Source organism: Tupaia chinensis, unplaced genomic scaffold (genome assembly GCF_000334495.1).
Source record: "Tupaia chinensis unplaced genomic scaffold, TupChi_1.0 Scaffold000069_1, whole genome shotgun sequence".
NCBI lineage: Eukaryota > Metazoa > Chordata > Mammalia > Scandentia > Tupaiidae > Tupaia > Tupaia belangeri.
In genome coordinates this window covers 584,950-605,638 of record NW_006159529.1, presented here as the reverse complement: position 1 = coordinate 605,638, position 20,689 = coordinate 584,950, and the positions used below count along the sequence as shown (strand labels likewise).

General features: G+C 40.5%; 1 protein-coding gene across 3 annotated transcripts in view; it reads right to left on the bottom strand.

Moving 5' to 3' along the window:
* The window catches only part of SHTN1 (shootin 1), a 122,976-nt gene that overhangs the window by 61,089 nt on the left and 41,198 nt on the right, over positions 1 to 20,689 (bottom strand). For all 3 annotated transcript variants that reach the window (XM_006142206.3, XM_006142207.3, XM_006142208.3), the window contains 4 exons: positions 16,172 to 16,266; positions 9,588 to 9,753; positions 6,810 to 6,907; positions 4,592 to 4,673 (listed from right to left, as the gene is read on the bottom strand). In XM_006142206.3, coding sequence (XP_006142268.1) covers positions 4,592 to 4,673; positions 6,810 to 6,907; positions 9,588 to 9,753; positions 16,172 to 16,266 — 441 coding nt within the window. The remainder of the gene's footprint in view (positions 1 to 4,591; positions 4,674 to 6,809; positions 6,908 to 9,587; positions 9,754 to 16,171; positions 16,267 to 20,689) is intronic.

Below are 20,689 nucleotides of genomic sequence, written 5' to 3'. Positions count from 1 at the left end.
CCATTCTCCTCTCGGGATCTTGGGCACACACGCACATGCGCCCGGCGTGAGTTTTGAGCCACCAGGTCCGGGACGCAAACCACGGTCGACTACGTGGGAGTCCAGTGACATAGCCAGTACGCTAACTGCTGGTCCCAAGGGGAGATTTCTTTTACTGGTATTTTACTTATCTTCCATATACATTATAAACATATTTAACACACACACACAAACACACACACTGAGGCTATTTTTTTTTTGAGAGATTTTTGTTATTGTGTGTGCGCCTGCCAGAGAGACACAGAATGAGAAAGCGAGAAATCATCCTCCAAGGGAGATGGCCAAACAACCATTCCTTCTACTCTATTCTCCTCTCGGGATTTTGAGAATGCACGCACATGTGTTTGGTGTGAGTTTCAAGCCACTAGGTCTGGGACTCGAATCACGGTCGGACACATGGGAGCCCAGTGCCTTAACCACCATGCCACCTGCTGGCCTTGAGGCTATTTTTTAGATTGGAAGAATATACAATAACATTTCAATGGTGGGTGTTGTGGTTAAGGCGCTGGACTCCCACATGGTGGAGCAAGAATTGAATCCCTGATCTGTCAGCTTGCTTTCTGACTTTCTCTCTCTCTTTCTGTCTCTGTCTCTCTTTGGTGAGTGTGTGTACCATATAGCAAAGTTTTAAAAAATAATAATAATTAAATTTAAAATAAACAAAATAAAACTTCCATAGTGTGCCAGCAGGTAGCATGAAGGTTAAGGCAGCTGGAGCCCACATGGCCAGCATTGTGGTTTGAGTCCTGGACATAGCAACTTAGAAGTCACAGTGGGCACTTTAGGTGTGTGCCAAAAATCCTGAGAGGAGAACGGAGGAGAGGGGACTGAGGTGTAACCATCCCTCTTGGGGGGTGATTCCCCACCACCACTTTTCTCTCTGGCCCCTAAGAAAAACAAAACAAAATAAAATGTCAATTACTTATCTGGATTGTAAAGGTTGACCTTTTTTTTTTATTTCCTACATGAATCTAAAATTTTCCCTCAAAATAATATATTACCTGAATACAAAGTAAAATGTGTTAAGTGTTCTTCATGTTTACAGAGAATCAAACTTAAATCCATCCAGACCCAAAGAGTCAGAACTTCATACCTAAAGAACTACTGCAGACAGAAACCTCCCAAGGGAAGGTCCTGTTGAATAAAAGCAACATGAATTCTTGGCTAGTTCTGCGGTTTAATGGCCTATCTTGCTAAATAATGACATAGGCAGGACAGAGAGAGGGGCGACGCCTTTGGAGATGAGACACCACACAAGGTAGACAGCTCACTCTCTAACTGCTTCTGGTGAGGCACCTCCGTCCCGGACTGAGTCATGTCAATAAAATCTTTAAAAAAGGCCTTCCTAATGGCTGCTTTCACAGTCTGTTCCGCCAGGGCACTTCAATCCTAACTGACTAAGGACTGGTTTGCTGGGTAATGACATAGAATTTCAAACTCTGTACTCCGTAAATGTACTGCCTCCTCAGATGAAAGACTAATGGTCTTCCTCAAGGAAAGCAGTATAAGTAGTGGTTTCTGGTGTGAATTATAGGTCCTGAAGAGCTAAATGATTTCCAAACCTATTTAAAAAAAAGAAATTCCATGAAGAAAACAAAGATGACTATGACTGGCTGGAGCCCTGGGCAAGATAATTGACTCTCTTTTCTAGGTTCAGAACACTATAATAAAAAGCGAATTTTCACAGGTCCTGGTCCATTTGACTTGGATTCTGAAGGAAATTAGATTGGTCCTAGTTCTGGATTTATTTATATATTCTCTCTCTTTCTAGATAGGGGGCTCTCTGAAGGCAAGATCCATGTGATTAACCTGTGCAGAACACACTGTGCTGGAAAACTCTTCTACGTCACCCAGATCTTTAAAAATACAGAAAGACCTGGGGTCAGCGGGTGGCGTTGAGGTTAAGGTGGCTGGACACAACCTAGCCAACTCCACAGTTCGCGTCCTGGACCCAGTGGATTGAAAATCGGACCACGTATGTGGTATAATTTTGTGCATGCACAAAATCCCAATCAAGAGGAGAATGGAGGAGACGGTGGTAAGCCATGACCATGCCCCTGGGGCTGATTTGTCATTTTTTCTGTCTCTGTCTCTGCCTCTTACCAATGAGTGCATACATCCTATAGCAAAAATAAATAAATAAATAAAATTTAAAAGTACAGAAAGACCTAAAGAAATGTTACAATCTAGGGACTTCTCTACACTTAACTACAATGCCTTAATTATTAAAAAAAACATCCCAGTTACTGAATGAGGCAGAGATTGATAGCTTGATAGCTACCATCAGTAACAACGTAGAAAACATGGCTGAAAGCTTTCCTGTCCATGTTGTAGCTCTGAATTAGAAAACAGAGTGGCTAAGAGAAAAAAGGAGAACAAAAAGTATTTCCTACCAAGCAGGTTCCATGGCAGCTGGATCACACACAGCTGACCATGTGGTTCAATTCTTGGACCTGGTAGATTAGGAAATATGGGCACATGTGTGTGCATAACCAACATCCTGAGAGGAGGGAGATCTAGAGAAAGGACTGCAGCAAAGCCACTGCCCATGGGGAGTGTCTGCTCTCTCTTCCTGGTGAGTGCATGTCCCCTCTAACATCAAAAACAAGCATCGTCTCCCTTAGAACGCCTGTGCAGATCTGTATGTTTGGTATCACTTCCTCGTCCTAATCTAGGAGACATAAGAACTCATCCACGTGAGACCAGGAGATGACATAATGATTATGTTGCTGGACTTCTACATGGCCAATGAGGTTCAAATCCCAGACTCAGTGGTTTGAAACTCATGCCAGGCACATGTGTGTGTATGCCCAAAATCCTGAGAGGAAAATGTAGGAGAAGGGACTGCAGTGTAGCCATCCCTAGTGAATGATTTCTTTCTTTCTGTCTCTTTTACATACACCCTATAGCAAAAATCTGGGGAAAAGAAAGAAAGAAAGAGAGAGAGAGAGAGAGAGAAACTGTTCCCATAGGACATGATATTGTGTCTTACAACAAGGATGGATGCAAAGTCACTATTGACCAAATTATAAAGTTTCCTAGGTTGTTGGAGACATTTCCTTCACACCATGAGATCAAGCCTGCTTCTCCTGACCATTAGACTCATTTTTAAGTAATTCAGTTAAATGATTGTGAATCCCTTATTGCATTGGCTGCTAGGCAGCTCAGAGCCAGCTGCTAGGCACACAGGGAGAAAACGTGTACTATCTTAGAACAAGAACGTACTCTGTCTACCACTCTGTACTCTCACTTTCCTGTTGCTCCACTTGTCCACCTCCTCTCAATCTGAAAGTATATCATATCTGAAAGTTTATCCCTGCATGTATTGATGAGGTATCCTAGTCAAATTTGAGAGCTACAAAACAACTTTTCAAACATATTCATTCTGAGGACACACCCAAAATGGCGACTGTCCCAGGAACTGTAAGGATCAAATAGTATTTAGGTTTCAATTTCAAAATGAATGGGTCCTGGGGCTAGCAGATGGTGTGGGGGTTAGGGCACTGGACTCCCACATGGCCAACTGTGGTTTGAGTCCTAAACATGGTGGCTTGCTTTCTCATTCCCTCCCCTCCCACCCCCATCTCTTTCTGGTGAGCGCACATGCCTGCAGCAAATTAGGAAAGAATAATAATAAAAAATAAAATCAAACAAATCATTTTTTGAGAGATTTTTGCTATGGTATGCACATACCAGAGAGACAGAGGCAAAGAGCCAGAAAGCAAGAAATCACCCCCCCAGGGGGGATGGCCACATCATAATCCCTTCTCCTCCATTCTCCTCTCAGGATCTTGGACACACACACACACACACACACACACACACACACACACACACACGTGCACAGCATGAGTTTTAAAAGCTGCCAGGTCTGGGACTCAAACCACAGTTGACCATGTGGGAGTCTAGCAACATAACTACCATGCCATCTGCTGGTCCCTAAACAAATAATTCTTAAAAATAAATAAATAAATAAAAATAAGAATGGATTCTGAGTTTCTCGAGCAAAATCACTTTAAAATGACCCCGACTCTAGGTTGGGTGATACAGTAACAGGAACGAGAGAACTCAGAGCCAGGGACACAACACAGGAGAAGGGTTTGGCTACAAGGAACTTCAGTCCCAGCCGCAGCTGCACCCGCTGGACACTGCTGCTCTGCAGGATGAGGCCACACGGCAGGCCTGGGTTTGATTCCCAGCTCACTCTAAAAACCAGGCACGGGGGCATACACTGTGGTTCCAGCCACCCCAGAGGCTGAGGCAGGAGGACAGTACGTCATGGCAAGTGAGCGTAGGCCCACAGCAAGACCCCTGCTCAAAGAGCTGGCAATCTGGGCTCATGCCTGAGTTCCGGCTACTAGGGAGGCTGACACAGCAGGTCTGCAACACAGTGAGTCCTCACCTAAAAACGCACACATGCACACGCACACACACACGTGCGTACACACACACCAACAACAAAGTATAAGGATCTGTAGGCACGAGTGTAAATTATATATTTAAACAAAACAAATGGCATACGTATTTAAGGAAAAAGACTGGAAAGACATACCTCTATTGCATTTTTCTAAGACTTTTCTCTGTTCAAGAACTTCTGAATTTAAAACCTCCTTTTCTTGTTTAACTTTATTTACCTAAAATATGAAATTTTGAGAAAACATCTAAAATTGTACAACAAGACATATGGCAATGTGTGATACTCAAACTACCGTTCAACTTTCAAGTTGCAATTTAAAGCAGAAATTGGCTTCGCTACACTGAAGCGTTTATTAAAGCTCTTCTTTAACACGCTGTAGGTAGCTATTGAAGTTCAGATGCACACTTGATACAGAGCTTATTAAATATTCCAACTGGCACGGGCCCCAACATGACGATATTCTAGCCGTGCAGTGGAAATGATTCCTATCTTTAACGTACAATCAAACTACAGAGCACACGGAAGACACAAATCATTTAGTCAGCGAGTCGATACTCTGTTTTTGTATTTGATGAATTCTGACTTAGATCCAATCCATATGGAAATAGTTTCCCTAGAACTTTAATGTATGAAATAATTCTTGACATCTATGAACGGAATACCATAGAGCAATTTAAAAAAAAAAAGAACATAAAGCTACCCTTATCCAGGTAGATAAATCTCAAATATATTGAATTTTAAAAGCAGGTTTGTCTATATAGTTTTAAAACACTTAAAATGCTATCGATTACAGCAAACATGGAATATAGTACTGGAATAATAAATACCGTCTTCAGAATAATGGTTGTTTGTGGAAACGGGCCAGGAGTGAGGACAGTGACAGTGGAAGAGGTACACCAGGGTCTGCATCACTACACTAGTGCTCTATCTAGTAAGCTAGAAGGTTTTTGAATGTTCATTCACTATTTTGTTGTTTAAACCTTTCAAAAGTCTGAAATAATCATAGTAAGACGAATGTGTGGGGGCCAGCAGATGGTGTGGTTACATCACTGGACTCCCACGTGGCCGACTCTGGTCAGATTCCTGGACCTGACAGCTTCAAGATCACACCAAGCGTGTGTGCGTGCCCAAGATCCCAAAAGGAGAATGGAGGAGAAGGGATTGTGATATGACCACCCCCGTGGAGGTAATTTCTCACTTTCCCTCTCTTCTGTCTCTGTCTCTCTCTTCGGTGAGCACATGTGCCCTAAGACCAAAACCTCTTAAAAAAAAGCAGAAAAAGAATTTCTGAATGGTCTGTAACAACAGCCCTCAGTGGGTGGGAGAGAAAACGATCAATATATAACCACGACTGAGGAGCAGAACACGTCGGGAGGTGTTGCATGTCACCTCCGTAATTACACACTCACAATGCACACTGAGGTAACAACAGTCCGCAAGTAGCTGAGCCCAGGAGCACCTCCAGACAGTCTGTGTACTGGAGTCTTGCAGTCTACAAGACTTTGGGTTTGGGTTTACATCAATAACTGATACACACTGTCTAATCGTCTTTTTCCTCATTCATCACAAGGCGTTGCTGCAGTAAGTAGCTGCCAAGGCTGGGAGGCCGGTGGGCGCTGCTTCCCTGCCTCTTTTACATCACGGCCTTGAAGAAATGGCAATGTGCATGGGAACGGAGGCCAGCAGATGAGGCTCCTCCCTGAAGGATCAATGCCCAGGCATATCTGCAAGCCATGGGATGGTTGTCAAGGTGCCGTGGCACGTGGTGGGAAGCTGTGGTCTACTGAATCTGAGAACCACCGACAATGTAAAGGAAGATCCTCGAAGCCTCATGCAAATAACAGTTCAAAATGAAACAAGGAGAGATTCTCCAAAAAGAATAGAAATTCTCCAAATGCCCCTTTGAGCCCACTTACTATCTATCACATATGTCTGCACTGAAGGTACAGGGGGCCAGTCTCTGCCAACGAAGCCAGCCAGCCACTGGGAAGGATACTTTCTTCCCTCCTCACCAGCAGTCATAGAGTATATGACCTGGTATAGAGGCTACCACTCTTACAAATTTGTCTCACAAAGAAAAAAGGGGGGACAACAGGGGACACATCAACGCTATTACCACATTTTATTTATTAAGCTGGTAGTAGGCATGATTGTTCTTGATCTTATTTTCTCGCAGAGAGAGGCATTTTCGTACCCTTTTGCATGTTTAAACTAAATAGGAGAAGAGAAGTTTACAATTTGCACATGGTCCTCATGTCAGAAATGAGCTTCCGATAGCAAGCGTGTAACCTAGCGGGTCCCAGAAAAACTTGGAAACACTAAAGGTCTTGCATTTCAGGGTGAGGATACATACTTCTTCAATTACTTCCACAAGTTTGCTCTTAAGATTCTCCAGCTCAATGGCTAAAATCTTCTTTTCCTCCTGAACAGATACAATTTGATCTCGAAGTTCTGCATTTTTAAAGACAAAAATAGAAATAAACCTTTTTAAAAGAAGAAATCAATCCAGTCAAATGAATGGAAAGTGCCAATCTATGCACAGCTTATGGTCAAGGTTAGTTAACAATTAAAAAGGAAAGAGAAGAAGAACCAGAGGACAATGGGAATCTCAGAGTGTGGCCCCCACACAATCAGGTCATTAATGATGCTGTATCAGACAATCTCACTATGTGAAGTGTATCAGATCATGTTTTCTTTGCATTCGATGAAACTCACATTCTAGAAAACTATCTGGCAGTTTGGAAGTGAAAATTTTTATGCTTTCAACAAAGCAAATTAAGGCACTGTACTAATTTCTTTTTTATTTCATAATGACCATGGACTCTTGCCACAATATAATACAAACAAACAATAGGGCAGTTAATAATTTGGAGATTTTCATTTGAAGAAAAAAAATCCTGACATACTGCCAATTTATAGCCTTTAAACAATTCTTGAAATGACTCAAAATATAACTATTTGAAAGAAGGGTTAATTCTAGTAATTTTCTCTCCAGAGTTGTGGGTGTTTTGTTTCTTAATTTATTTCATATTTTTTATTATTGATATTTAATGAAAAATGTGTTCCTAGAATGAAAATATTAGCAAGTATAAGTGCAAACACATCTGGTGGTACATTAAAATTATGTCTACCCCTCAAATGTTTAAAAATACCCATGGATTAGCAGAGACCACTTAAGTCTATACCCAGGCCTACTGTTCTGCTCCTTAGTTTTTAACTTCTCACCCCTCTCCAAGGGCAACAAAACACCTGATATGTGGTTATTTATAAATTAAATCAAACTTTCTCCATTGGCTGGTTAATCCAAAAGGAATCCATGACACCATATTGTTCAAGACTTAATAGAAGGAGAATAATGAACAGAAGGAAATCCTTTAAACTTCTTCCCTACCAAAATAAAGTACACTTTGTCTTAGGTTAAGGGATTGAAGAGGAGGGTAAAGATGGTGTCCGTAACATCCTTTCTTCTTCAGACTTCCAACTGACATTTTACCTACCAAACCAATGTGCATTGCTTCTGACAATTTCCAATAGTTATGGGCCCAAACTCATTTTCCTACATCTTTAACATAAATAATGTGTACATATGCATGTGAATAATATAAATGTATATGGAATAGATGTATAACTTATGACCTTGCTTTTTAAGAATTATTATTTAATTTTTATTTTATTGAGGCCTTTTTTTTTTTTCTTCCTTTTTTAAATTTGAGCAGAGAGATACACACAGAGAGAGAAAAAGTGAGAAAGCAAGTCACTAGGTCCGGAACTTGAACTGTGGTTGGCCATGTGGAAGCGTCCGGCACTTTTACCACCATGCCACCTGCTGGTCCTGATATGACCTTGCTTTATGGTTCTACTTGCTGAACAACACGACTGTAATGACTGTAATCCTGAGAACTGCTTATGGCTTATTGCCCAAATCAAATAGGAAGTTCCTAAAGGGCAAAGACAAAATGATTTGGGAAGGAATCGTCCCTCAAATTTCCATCAGAGAAGCAAGCAAAGTGAAGGTGTTGGCTAAATGTATTTTCATCCATTCTTTCTTTCATTTTACTTCTGGTTTTTTTGGGGGGGTGGGGAGAGGTTTCTTTGTTTTGTTTTGTTTTGTTTTGTTTTGTTTTGTTTTGCTATAGGGTGCGTGCACTCGCCAGAAAGACAGAGACAGAAAACGAGAAATCATCCCCCAGGGGGGATGGCCACGCTGCAATCCCTTCTCTTCCATTCTCCTCTCGGAATCTTGGCATGCACATAAACATGCCCGGCCTGAGTTTAAGCCACCGGGTCCAGGACTTGAACCACAGTCAACTACATGGGAGTCCAGCGACATAGCCATTACACTAACTGCTGGTCCCCTTTCTTTCATTTTACCAAAAATATCTTGATACACAGTTCATATTATTTAGATTATAGTTGAATTGGCTGTTTCTACCAAGCCAATGCTTCCAGAAGTGCCTAATCTCAAATAAGTAAAATTTACTAAGCACAAATATTACATTCTGTCAGAATTCCCAGCCAGGCATCACCCTTTGCCAAATTCAAATTTGGGGGAAAGGAAGATACAGGCATCAGCATCTTTTTTATTTTTAAACTTTATTTATTTATTTTAATTTGACCAGAGAGGGACAGAGTGGGGAAAAGGGGAAAAAAAGCAAGTCACCAGGTCCAGGACTCAAACCATGGTCAGCCATGTGGGAGTCCAGCACCCTTAACTACCACACCACCTGCCAACCCCTCAGTATTGTTTTTAATTGCTAAATGATTCTGATGTGCAAGCAAGATTGAAAAGCACTGTCCATAACCAGCAGTTAGCATAATGGTTATGTCGCTGGATTCCCATGTAGTCAACCACGGTTCGCGTCCCGGACCCGGTGGCTTAAAACTCACGCCAGGCACGTGTGCGTGTGTGCCCAAGATCCCTAGAGGAGAATGGAGGAGAAGGGATTGCGGCGTGACCAACCCCCCTAGGGGGTGATTTCTCACTTTCTTGTCTCTCTGTCTCTGTCTGTCTGGCAAGTGCACGTGCCCTATTGCAAAAACCTCTCCAAAAAAAAAAAGAAAGAGAAAAGAAAAGAAAAGCACTGTCCTAACAAGAGTCCAATATGATTAATAATGAAGTCATGCAACCCACCTTTCATTTGCTTCTGACACTGCACAGAGACACAGGTCTCAGCCACGCTCTCTGCGTCTGCCGTATCTTCGTCATCAATATTGATCTCTTCAGTTATTACATCTGGTCCCAGCTTGGCCATGTATAACATGCTGATTCTCTTCAATGTTTTATTTTCTTTATTTAGCTAAGACAACATATAAAAACGGTTATTTTAACAGCAGTCAAGTGAGTGTCTTGGATTTTTAAACAATAGACAAATTAAGTGTTTTTTTGTTTTGCACTCACGGCAGGATATAACAATGAGCAGGTTCGTTAAATAATTAAATTATTCACACTTTTTCATTTTAAATGTATTACTTGAAGCGAGCTACTATGCCTGGATTGCAGCCAGAGGCAGGTGAAAATGCTGGTTAAAGCTGATAAGAAACTTAAGGAATTAAGATAAAACACCAGTACAGATAAAATCAAATTTCAATTTATACTCATTAACAGTCTTAAGGTACTTTATTTCAAGCAAAAATTTTTTGTTTGATGCTCTGCTATGAACGCCTTTTGTTTATTTTTACTTTTTAAAGATTTAATTATTATTATTATATTACTACTAAATTTGCTATAGGGCAAATGCATCCACCAGAAAGAGACAGAGAAAGAGAGGGAAAGTGTGAAAGCAAGTCAAGCTGCCCGATTCAGGACCTGAACTGTAGTCGGCCATGTGGAAGTCCAGCACCTTAATCAACACACCACCTGCGGGCCCATTCGAACACCTTTTAAGGGTCTATTTGTTCAACATCCCCTCTCCTATGGACACTGTCACCCTTCAATGCTCCATGGCATTTCTACGGGACAAGCCATGCTCCCCCAAAGCATATGCCATCCCTCTGGCCACCGCCGTTTAGGCCAGGAAGAATGCTCATGACCCAAAGGCTGGCAGTCAGATGGCTGCTCTAGGAATGTGGAGGCTGAAATCGACAGCTGCACGTCTTTCCATGTGCCTGGACATATGGGAACTGGTGATGACTGCCTTCCACGACTGATTAGAGAAATAAATGAAGGTAGTTCATAGCAAACCCAAATATGAGGCTGGTGTACAGAGGAAAGCAGAAAAAGTAATAAAGTCTTTCCTACAGGGCTCCATGCTTTCCTGAACTGTTCCTGGCTTACAAATTGGTTTTTTTCAGAGGTCTTTGCTACAGGGCACGTGTGCTCACCAGAAAGATAGAGACAGAGATAGAAAGCGAGAAACCACCCCCAGGGGGAATGGACATACCGTAATCCCTTCTCCTCCATTCTCCTCTAGGGATCTTGGGCACGCACGCACATGCGCCCGGCGTGAGTTTAAGCCGCTGGGTCTGGGACTCGAACCATGGTCGACTACATGGGAGTCCAGCGACATAGCCATTATGCTAACTGCTGGTCCCTCCTGGCTTACAAATTCTATGGGATTCTCCAATATTTCTTTCCAACAAACTCTCCTTTTTTTTTTTTTCTTTTCTTGCTTAAGTTAGTTCAAGATGTGTTTCTGCTATCCATAGAGAGTCCTAATAATTTAGAACAGAAGGAGGTTCAAGGCCTGTTTCTATTAGCTCTGAAAAGAGTTCTATCTCATAGCAGAAAAAAAGATCATCTAATTAGTCAGTCTATTTGTTATTCCTTGATACAGAAATGAGTTGAGTTTGAGCTTTACTCACTCAACTATCCTCATCTTCTTTAGCTACTGTGCTTATATACCAAAAAAAGTTAGCATAAAGACTAGACTGCCCAATGTCCACAGAAGAAAATATGGTTTTGTTTATATTTTCTCTTCCCAAACCTGAAAACTAAAATGTCTTTTCTTATTTGAGTACACCAAAGTATTGAGATCATGTTCCCCAGCATAAAATGTAAGCCACTGAAATAAAAACATATTTCTGGGGTTGGCAGGTGGCATGGTGGTTAAGGGCACTGGATTCCCACATGGTTGACCACCGTTCGAGTCTCAGACCTGGCAGCCTGCTTTCTCACTTTCTCTCTCTCTCTCTCTCTCTCTGTCCTTCTCTGGCCAAATTGAAATAAATAAAGTTAAACAAAATCACTTCTTAAAAAGTAAAATCATATTTCCTTTACAAGAACCATTGGCCAAGACAAGTCTCAATTCAATAAATGACACTTGAAAAAAAAAATAATGTAATTCACTGGAAAGCTGACTGCTCTTCTTCACTGTGAGCCCTATACCAGAATAATATTTAAGGTAGTTAATACTGTATTTGTCCAGATTTGGTTCTCCGTTTGTGATTATAATTAGGGTCCCACAGGGTTTCACACAGAGAAAGTTCAGCCCACTTCAATCTAAAAGATAAGATTCTCACCCAAACAATACGGAACATAAACGTACCCCAAGTGGCATGCTCTGGAACACGAGGTTCATCTGCATGCATGCTCAAAATCCCAAAAAGAGAATGCAGGAGAAGGGACTGCAGTGTGGCTGTCACCCTTTCAGAGTGGGGTAATTTCTCACTTGCCCTCTCTCTGTCTCTCTGTGGTGGGCGGCACACCCTAAAGCAAAAACTTCAAAAGAAAAAAAAAAAAAAAAACCTCCATCAGTTAGGTCTTAAACTTACCAAAATCTCTGGCAGAGAGGCCCTGCATGTTTCTAGAACCTCCCAGGTGATTCTAATGTATATCAATGCCAAGAATCATTAGGTCATGCAATGCTTTGATATACAGTCCAACAAATTCTTTTTGCCAACGAATTCTTTCTCTGCTTCTAGAACTTATTCTTGTACTATCTCAGTGTTCTCATTAGCAAGCGAGGGATAAATAGTGTCTATCCTACAATATGAAGACGGAGTTACTATAACACTCAATCTTAATGGTGTTACAGTGTAACTGATGTACAGTAAAATTGAGTGTTATTAACTTTTAATAGTAACAAAAGGGGTATAGTTGGTGTGTCTAATTATCCTGTAGAAATCTTTATTAGCTAGTTTTTTTTTCAATCAAGGTATTCAGCTGTGCATTTCCCTCTTCCTTCATGATACTCTTTAAAAAAACTAATTTTCACTATCTGGTGCCTCATAGATTATTGGGTTGTCAGAAAAGTCATGACCGTTCTGCATAGAAAAGTACTCAATTTCTCCAACAACCCAATACTTCCCAGTCCACCATCACAATAACCGGATAGCTTGGTAGTTAATAAGTCTGCCCTCAAAGGAACTCAAACCCGCCTGCCTATGGTGGTGGTTTTGGTGGCTAGATCCCTCATGGCAAATAGTGCAATAGGAACTCAGATCCAGCTGCTTGAAAAACACAATGTGTGTGTGTGTGTGTGTGTCCAAATTCCCAAAGGAGGAAGAGATGGAGAAGGGCTTGCAGCATGACCATTCCCGACGGGGAGCACTTTCTCATTTTCTCCCTCCACCCCGCCTCCACAAGCGCACCTTCTGGCAAAAATGTTTTGTTTTTGTTTTTTTTTTCTTAAAGAATTATTTTATTTAATTTTATGTATTCATTCCTTTAGTTTTTATATAATATGACCAGAGAGAACCAGAGAGAGAGAGAAGGTAAGAAAGTAAGCCACCAGGTCTGGGATCAAACCATGGTCAGCCATGTGGGAGTGTCCAGTGCCTTAACCACCACGCCACCTGCTGGTCTCAAAAATGTTTTTAAAAAAAGAGCTAATACCTCCATCAAGTCAGGCACCAAAACCCACCAGCTACTACTGTCTACAGTACAACTACCCTATTGGCCTGTTGAGAAAATCATGACACATTTTTGCATGAAAAAATAAACAAAACCAGAAAAATACAACATGACTTTCCAGACAACCTAATATTTAAGAAAGTCGCTGGCTCAAGGAAAAAAGCCAACAAAATTTCATAAGTCTTCTCTGAAATACCATATTCATATTTTGAAAGGAAAAAGTTATCTTTTGAATAAAATGTCTATAGATTTTTGCTATAGGGCCCATATGCTCATATGAGGTCTTATGTACCTATTACGTGGACAATGACGAGAATTCTGAATTCATAGATTTTGACTAAGCAATGTCATTATGCTGATTCATCAAATTCTAAGTTAATAATGGCCCCAGCCTCGTGGCAAATGGTTAATGTTAAAACATGGAGACTGAGGTCACAAAAGAAGCCTGGGTTCTATTCCCAGCCCACCCTAAAAGCCAGGTGTGATGGCCCATGCCCGTAGTCCCACTTATTTGGGAGGCTGAGGCAGGAATATCACGACACAGTGAAACCCTGTCCATAAATAAATAAATAAAATACACTGACTGCATGCTATTTGTCTGCAACCCTTCTAAGAAATGCCCCCCCCCAAAAATCTATAATAATTCTGCAGAAACAGAACCTACAATTATATTCAAATTTTAACTGAGTTTGTATATTGTGCCCAATAGAAACACTGAATGATTTTTTCAAGATATAAAGTAAACAAGTCAAATCACCTTGACTCATACTAATCAAATAAGTGGTCTATACTGATTTACCCTACACATGTTAACAAAGTATTCACACTTGTTTTTAAGAAAATTATGAGGTCAAACTGCCCGTAAGTATTAAACATTCTAACTATCATTAATTTGATGGCAAAGATTTATTGTGCTAAAGAAGTGACTTACATTTTGCTATTCAAAAAATAGAGTCTATTTGCAAAAATGACAACTGATACCTAAGTCAAAATGTGCAATGAATACTGATGCATCACACATATAATGAAGCTTCCATATTTTGCAATTTTGCATTCAAAACTATAGCATCTCTCACGTCCAATCTAGTGTTTGACTGAATCTGTTTCTTGTTTGTTGTTTGTTTGTTTGTTTATTCCAGGTTCCATGAGTTCATATCGTACCCTAAAACAAACAAACAAAATGCTCTACATGTCCTTTTTCAAAAGGCTTCTTCAAGAATAGGCGACAGTGTCAGTTAAAGGGTCTATGGCTAAGACTAAGTTGTAAAAATGACCTTGCAGGTTCGTTTACACAGTGCTGGGTGATCAGGGATGAATACAACCACCACCTGCAGTTTTCCAACACACACATGCCTTGGCCACAACCCTGCAGCCAGTGGGTCTGGGGTGTTCTTAAGCCAACTCTGCCCACCCCTGACATTTCGGACAAAATAACTGTAGCCCAGAGAGGTGAATGCCCTTGCCCAAAGTCACCTGTTCAATAAAAAGTGAGAGGACAAAACAATGAAAAAGTGGCCACATATGGACAAATGATTAAAGTGTACCATGAACAAAAACCTACCCCGCTCTCACTGCAATCCTAACTCTAGCCCATCTTGTGGCTTACAGTGTGACACTGTAGTACAGAGAACAGAACTAAGTTGCCCGAAGTCCCATACTCAGGAATAACCTGTATACGTGCTCCCCAAACCTCTGCTTTCCATCAAGCCTACTAATCCCGAGAGCCCATCGGGGTCCTCACTCTGGATATACCATTGCAACAGGGACACTTGTTAATAACAGGAGAAAACAGAGTTGTCCTTAGACACCAGAAGATTCAGAGCAGCTACTATGCTCCAAACACATTTTTTAACTGTTTCAAAAGAACTAAAGGAAATGAGAAAAGAATCCATTCCATTTTCTGGAGTAAACTTTAGTGAACAGGCAGCAGAGAGACACTGATGTGAGTACCCATGTGACCCTTGTTTCCAAAGCAATCTTCTGTAATGCTGTGTTCTTCAGATAAATAACAAGACAGAAGTTACATATATAAAATGCACAATCTTAGTTAGGTTCGAACTGATGATCTTACGAATTCTAATGTAGGCTTGTTATACAAACAATTAAGCAAATACCTCTAGCAAGTACACTGCTAATGCACACCAATTAAATAAACTTGCTTATGTATTTACTTATTCATTTATTGGTGGTAGGATTTCAGTTACAGCCAAAGAAATACTTTGTTGGTGGGTGATGGGGAGGGCCATCTTTTCCCAGGAGGGAAAAGAAATACAACCAGCATTTCTAATGAAATTTGGTTGAAAATTGCTGTAATCCATTTTCTGATGAAGTGGTTCAGATGCATTTTACCCAGCCCAAAATACATAAGACAGAGATAAAAACATTCTTTAATAATAATGTACTTTTGATGAGCTAGAATATAGAAAATTACACACTTGGTAAATTCATCAGCTAGAAGCAATCAGCGGAACATCGGCGGTCACCTTTCGCATGCCCTTGCTTTGCTTTCAACAAGTAATCACCTGCCGTGGAAGGCTCGCGGCTGACTTTTTCTTCTGATTCAAACACGAAAACATTCATTGCCCTTTTATGTCACACCAGGTGAGTTGTAAACTTGGTTAGCATTTTAACCAACCGCGAAGACAGTTCTAAAGTCCAGTTCAGCACACCACCGTGGCACCATTTAGCACAGGCAAAAGGCACAGGGCTGAAATCCACACATGCAGATGCTCCTCTTACAATCAGATTAACCTCTGCAGTGTGACAGATATTTAAGTAACTGTATTCTGGGATTCTGAGACCTTAGAAAACTTGCAGAGCAGATAACTGATTAGAGAAGCAGAAACACAATAAAAGCCCCTGTTTAGAAAAGCAAGTCGAAACGCAAGAGCTCAGGTAGAACTCTTTCATTTGAACAGTCTCACCTTTGTTGCCAAAGCTTCGGCACTCTCTCGACAAGTCTTCTCTATTTCAAGATGGTTCTGCATAAAATTAACTTCCTCTATAACCATGTGAGAAACTAGGAATGAGGAGGGAAAAAAAAAAGTCTCAGCATTCAAAGATTAGTCAGCTATTCCAGAAGCCCACACATTGTCCCATGATTAAGAATACTTCAATTCTTTGGCGAGCGAGACCTTTAGCTATCACTGAAAAAAGTTTTTAAAAAGCTGTCATGATTAAATCTTATCTCATATTTGAATGCAGAAAGAAAAAAGAATACAGGGAAGAAGAAAGGTCACTGTTAGGATTTGCATTTTAAGAAGAAAGCTATTTAGGTGATTTTAAGTGTCCATTTTCTTATTCAGCTATACATATATATCTATCCATAGATGTATCTGCTCGTTTTTAAAAAGGATTTTATAAATAAAGAGCCGTATCAACATCATTTACTTTTCTTAGCAGGATATAACGTATGGATCTCATAAGGAAAGCTAGCTGTAAGAAATAAAGGAAAAATGAATCTGAAACCGATCTATTGATGGAGTAACAATGTGGCAGTTTAGCTACATATTTTAACACTGGCCTTTTACTAGAAACAAGGTAGTTACTGGTACTTAGTAAAGTCCAGGATATGAAAGTAGAGCGCCAAGATTTATGTGCTACATCATGATGCGAGCAGATGCTAATAAATTGCTTCTTACACCACAGGCCAATAGGAGCATCACGAGAAAGACAAAATTTTACTGGTTTTTCTTGAAAAAGACTCATGTTTAGATTTTCTGGTAGTCGGTTCATGTAAATTGAGATGTAAAGGCACGAAGTCATTCTGAACGTGAATTACGTTATGAAGCTTCAGTAAAAAAAATGCCAATTCCTCCTCCTATATTTCTACTTAAAAGAAAATTCTCAGGATCTCAAACCTGGCTGTAGGGGACCAGCAGGTGGCGTTGTGGCTAAGATACTGGACACTCCCACATGGCCGACCATGGTTCAGGTCCCGGACCTGGCGGCTTCTTTCTCCCTTTCCCTCTCTCTCTCACTCTCTCTCTCTCTCTGTGTGTGTGTCTCTCTCTGGTCAAATTAAAATAAATGAATGAATAAATAAAAAATTAAATAAATAATAATTTTTTAAAAAAACAAAACCTGGCTTTAGACAAGTATACTTCTTGACATTTCTTTGGCTTAAAAAAGATTTTTTTTTTTTTCTTTTAAAGGACACCCAAATGTGAAACTCAATAAAGTTAGGCAAAAAAGCACTGGGCTCATGTAACACAAAGAGAGATTACTTTTGCTTCATTTAAGCTTAATTAACCTGCAATTATGATTAAACTCAGGGGGAAAAAAATTTCTCTCCAAATTAAATACAAAAATGTATTACTTCCTAAGTCTGTCCAAAGTTCTTATTATGTTAATATTCAAATTCATAAAGCAGCACTAAATGGCCAGAAACATCTCTAACCTTGACATTTTTTTCAGGGGTAATAATAATCCGCAGCAAATGCAGGCCAACCAAAAACCACTTAACTAATTAGTAGTTGCAGTCACCGAGAAAAACATGAATCAACACTGTTATTACAAGTGGCACATTTGAGTGGCATCTAATTATGACTTGATGAGCACGATACTTGCATTATCAACATTACTACTGCATCCCATCAGGGCCTAAAAGCTGCTGATGGCATTGACTTGGAGAAACTCCCACTCCATGGTACGGCAGCACCCAACAATCGGCTTGGCAGGGGCCCCCCTCACTAAATGACACGTTAAGCGTAATTACTGGTAGACATTGTAAATAAACAGGATTGGAAGTGAAAATTGTACCAAGTGCATAAGACACAATCTGACACATTGGAAGTGGCAGCCTTAATTGAGAGTTTCTTTGACTGCTCAAGATCATTTCAACTGCATTTCTCAGAGGACAGTGATTATAACTGTGGAGACAGACGGCATAATGGTATCAGCACTGCTGACAGAGCAGTGAATTAAATTGTATCTGCTGTTGTGTGAAAGCCTTGATGAGAGGTACAGATGCCTTAGTGGTCTTATCATTATAACACAATGGTCATGTTGTCATCAACCTTTCTGGCTCCAATTGAAAAGAAATGATTGTGTGTTGAAGCTCTCCCCCCCCTCCCCGCTCTCCCCCTTCTCCTCTTCTATCTCTTGTTCTGAATAGAACCAATTTTCAGAGAGCTATGAAATCACGCAATAGGTCCTAAAATGCAGCTGCTTGGCATACAAACGGGTCCCCATTAAACTGGAATCACACACAATATGTGTTTATGCCAGAAGAACAAATAGACGCTGAACACAGGCCAAGTTTATTCACACACACAAAGCCCGTGTAGCTCTTCATCAATATAATTGCCTTTTATATTGTAGTTTAAATAATAGGCTCTATTATTTCCTTAAAATCCTAATATTCCTGGCATTTTATCACTATGTTTACAAGGTAGGTTCTTCAAAAATGTGAAGGAAAGAGAAAAGAAACCTATACAATTTTTACAACATCAAATATTACTTTGAATTTTTCGCCTTAACTACTTGACATCTTCTGCCACAATCTGGTATTTCCACTATCATAACAAAAACATAAACACTCTGCATTTTTCATAGGAATTTGACTTTTTATTCAATAACATGCTTGCTCATGAAAGAGTAAGAAAAATCATTCCACAGTAGTGAGGTTTAGGCCTAGCGAAGGAAAAGAGAGAAAGAAGCGTTTATTTTCTGAACATTTTGTAAAAAGCCCCCTGTGATTTAACTTGATAAACGTAGGTAGGTAGTAAGTGCCCACGTTTCCTCCCGTTCTGATATGGGAGACGTCATCAGGTGGGGCCTTTCTTCTCTAAGAGAGTACGACAGGTATTTTGAAACTGCTTTAACAGGTAGTTTTAGAAATTATCTAAACGTTAAACTGGTAGCATTGAAATCTATGTATCCACTTTCCAGGTGCAAAAGGGAAGAACATAGTTCAAAGGACAGTTATTTCTCAAAAAGCATGAACTCATTTCCAAAAACAAAAGTCAGGGCATGAGACATAAAACAGAAATCTTTTTTGGTATATAAATATACTTGCACCTCTCGAAGAATAACAGTCTGGAAAGTCTTTGGCTCTTCATTAAACTATGTGCCATAGGGGCCTAGATTTGGGCTTGTCTCATACCACCCACAGCCTGTGGCCATGACACCGACAACCTCTGCATACGTAGAGGCCAGGATTTAAAAAAGAAAAAAGAAGAGATTTTAATAAAGTGACTCTAACAGTGCAGTAGCAATTAAGAAAAAAAAAAAAAAAAAAAAAGAATTCTAATCTTTTAGAAATACAAGGTACTTCAAAAAGTGGGCAGAGGGAACCAGCAGTTAGCATAATGGCTATGTCGCTGGACTCCCACGTAGTCGACCGCGGTTCACATCCAGGACCCGGTGGCTTAAAACTCACGCCGGGTGCGTGTGCGTGCGTGCCCAAGATCCCGAGAGGAGAATGAAGGAGAAGGGATTGCGGCGTGACCATCCCCGCTGGGGGATGATTTCTCGCTTTCTGTCTCTATGTCTCTCTCTGTCTGTCTGGCGAGTGCACAAGCCCTATAGTGAAAACCTCTTAAAAAAAAAAAAAAGTGGGTAGAAAATACAATTAAAGCACAAAATTATTTTTGGGCAAAAACTTTCAAAATCTATGCATGCTTTTTTTCTTTTTTTTTTTTTTCACTTTTTTTTCATAGTACTCATTTTCCGTGAGCCTTCTGAAGATCCATGTACATAATGAAACATTTACAGTCAGTAAATATTAAAATAATATGATGGTGAAGTTAGTTTCAAAATAATCCAAGGTCAGTAGGTGTGGGCATGCAGATGGAAGAGGACTGGCTATGAGGTGATGACTCTTGAAGCTGGCTGGTGGGTCCCGGGTATGCGCTACACTTTGTCACTTTGGTATCAGTTTGAAATCTTCATATTTAAAAAAAAAAATGCTAATGACTGACAATTCAGAAGTTTAACCTAAAAGGTCTAGGTGTTGAACTGTAATATCAGCTTCTATGGGTCTAGTTGAATTAGCAAAGTTTGCCTGTCCTCACGTTGGCCCTCAAAGCACTCTCACATACTTGTGATTTTAAGTCATCACGCTGTAGAGTCACTATGGTTTTTCTCTCTCTTGTTTGTTTTTTTTTTCGCTATAGGGCATGTGTGCTTGCCAGAGAGACAAGAGAGACAGAAAGTGAAAAATCACCCCCGGGGGGAGGGGGGTGGCCACACCGCAATCCCTTCTCCTCTAGGGATCTTGGGCACGCACACACACACACGTGCGCCCAGCATGAATTTAAGCCACCAGGTCCAGGGCTCGAACCGTGGTCGACTACATGGGAGTCCAGCGACATAGCGTTTACGCTAACTGCCGGTCCCTGGTTTTTCTCTTTTTCATTGTTTCTGCCCTCTGCTAGCTGAGGCCCTAGAGCATGGCCTTTACTGTATAAATGTGTGATCCTCTTGCCCCTAGCACAATG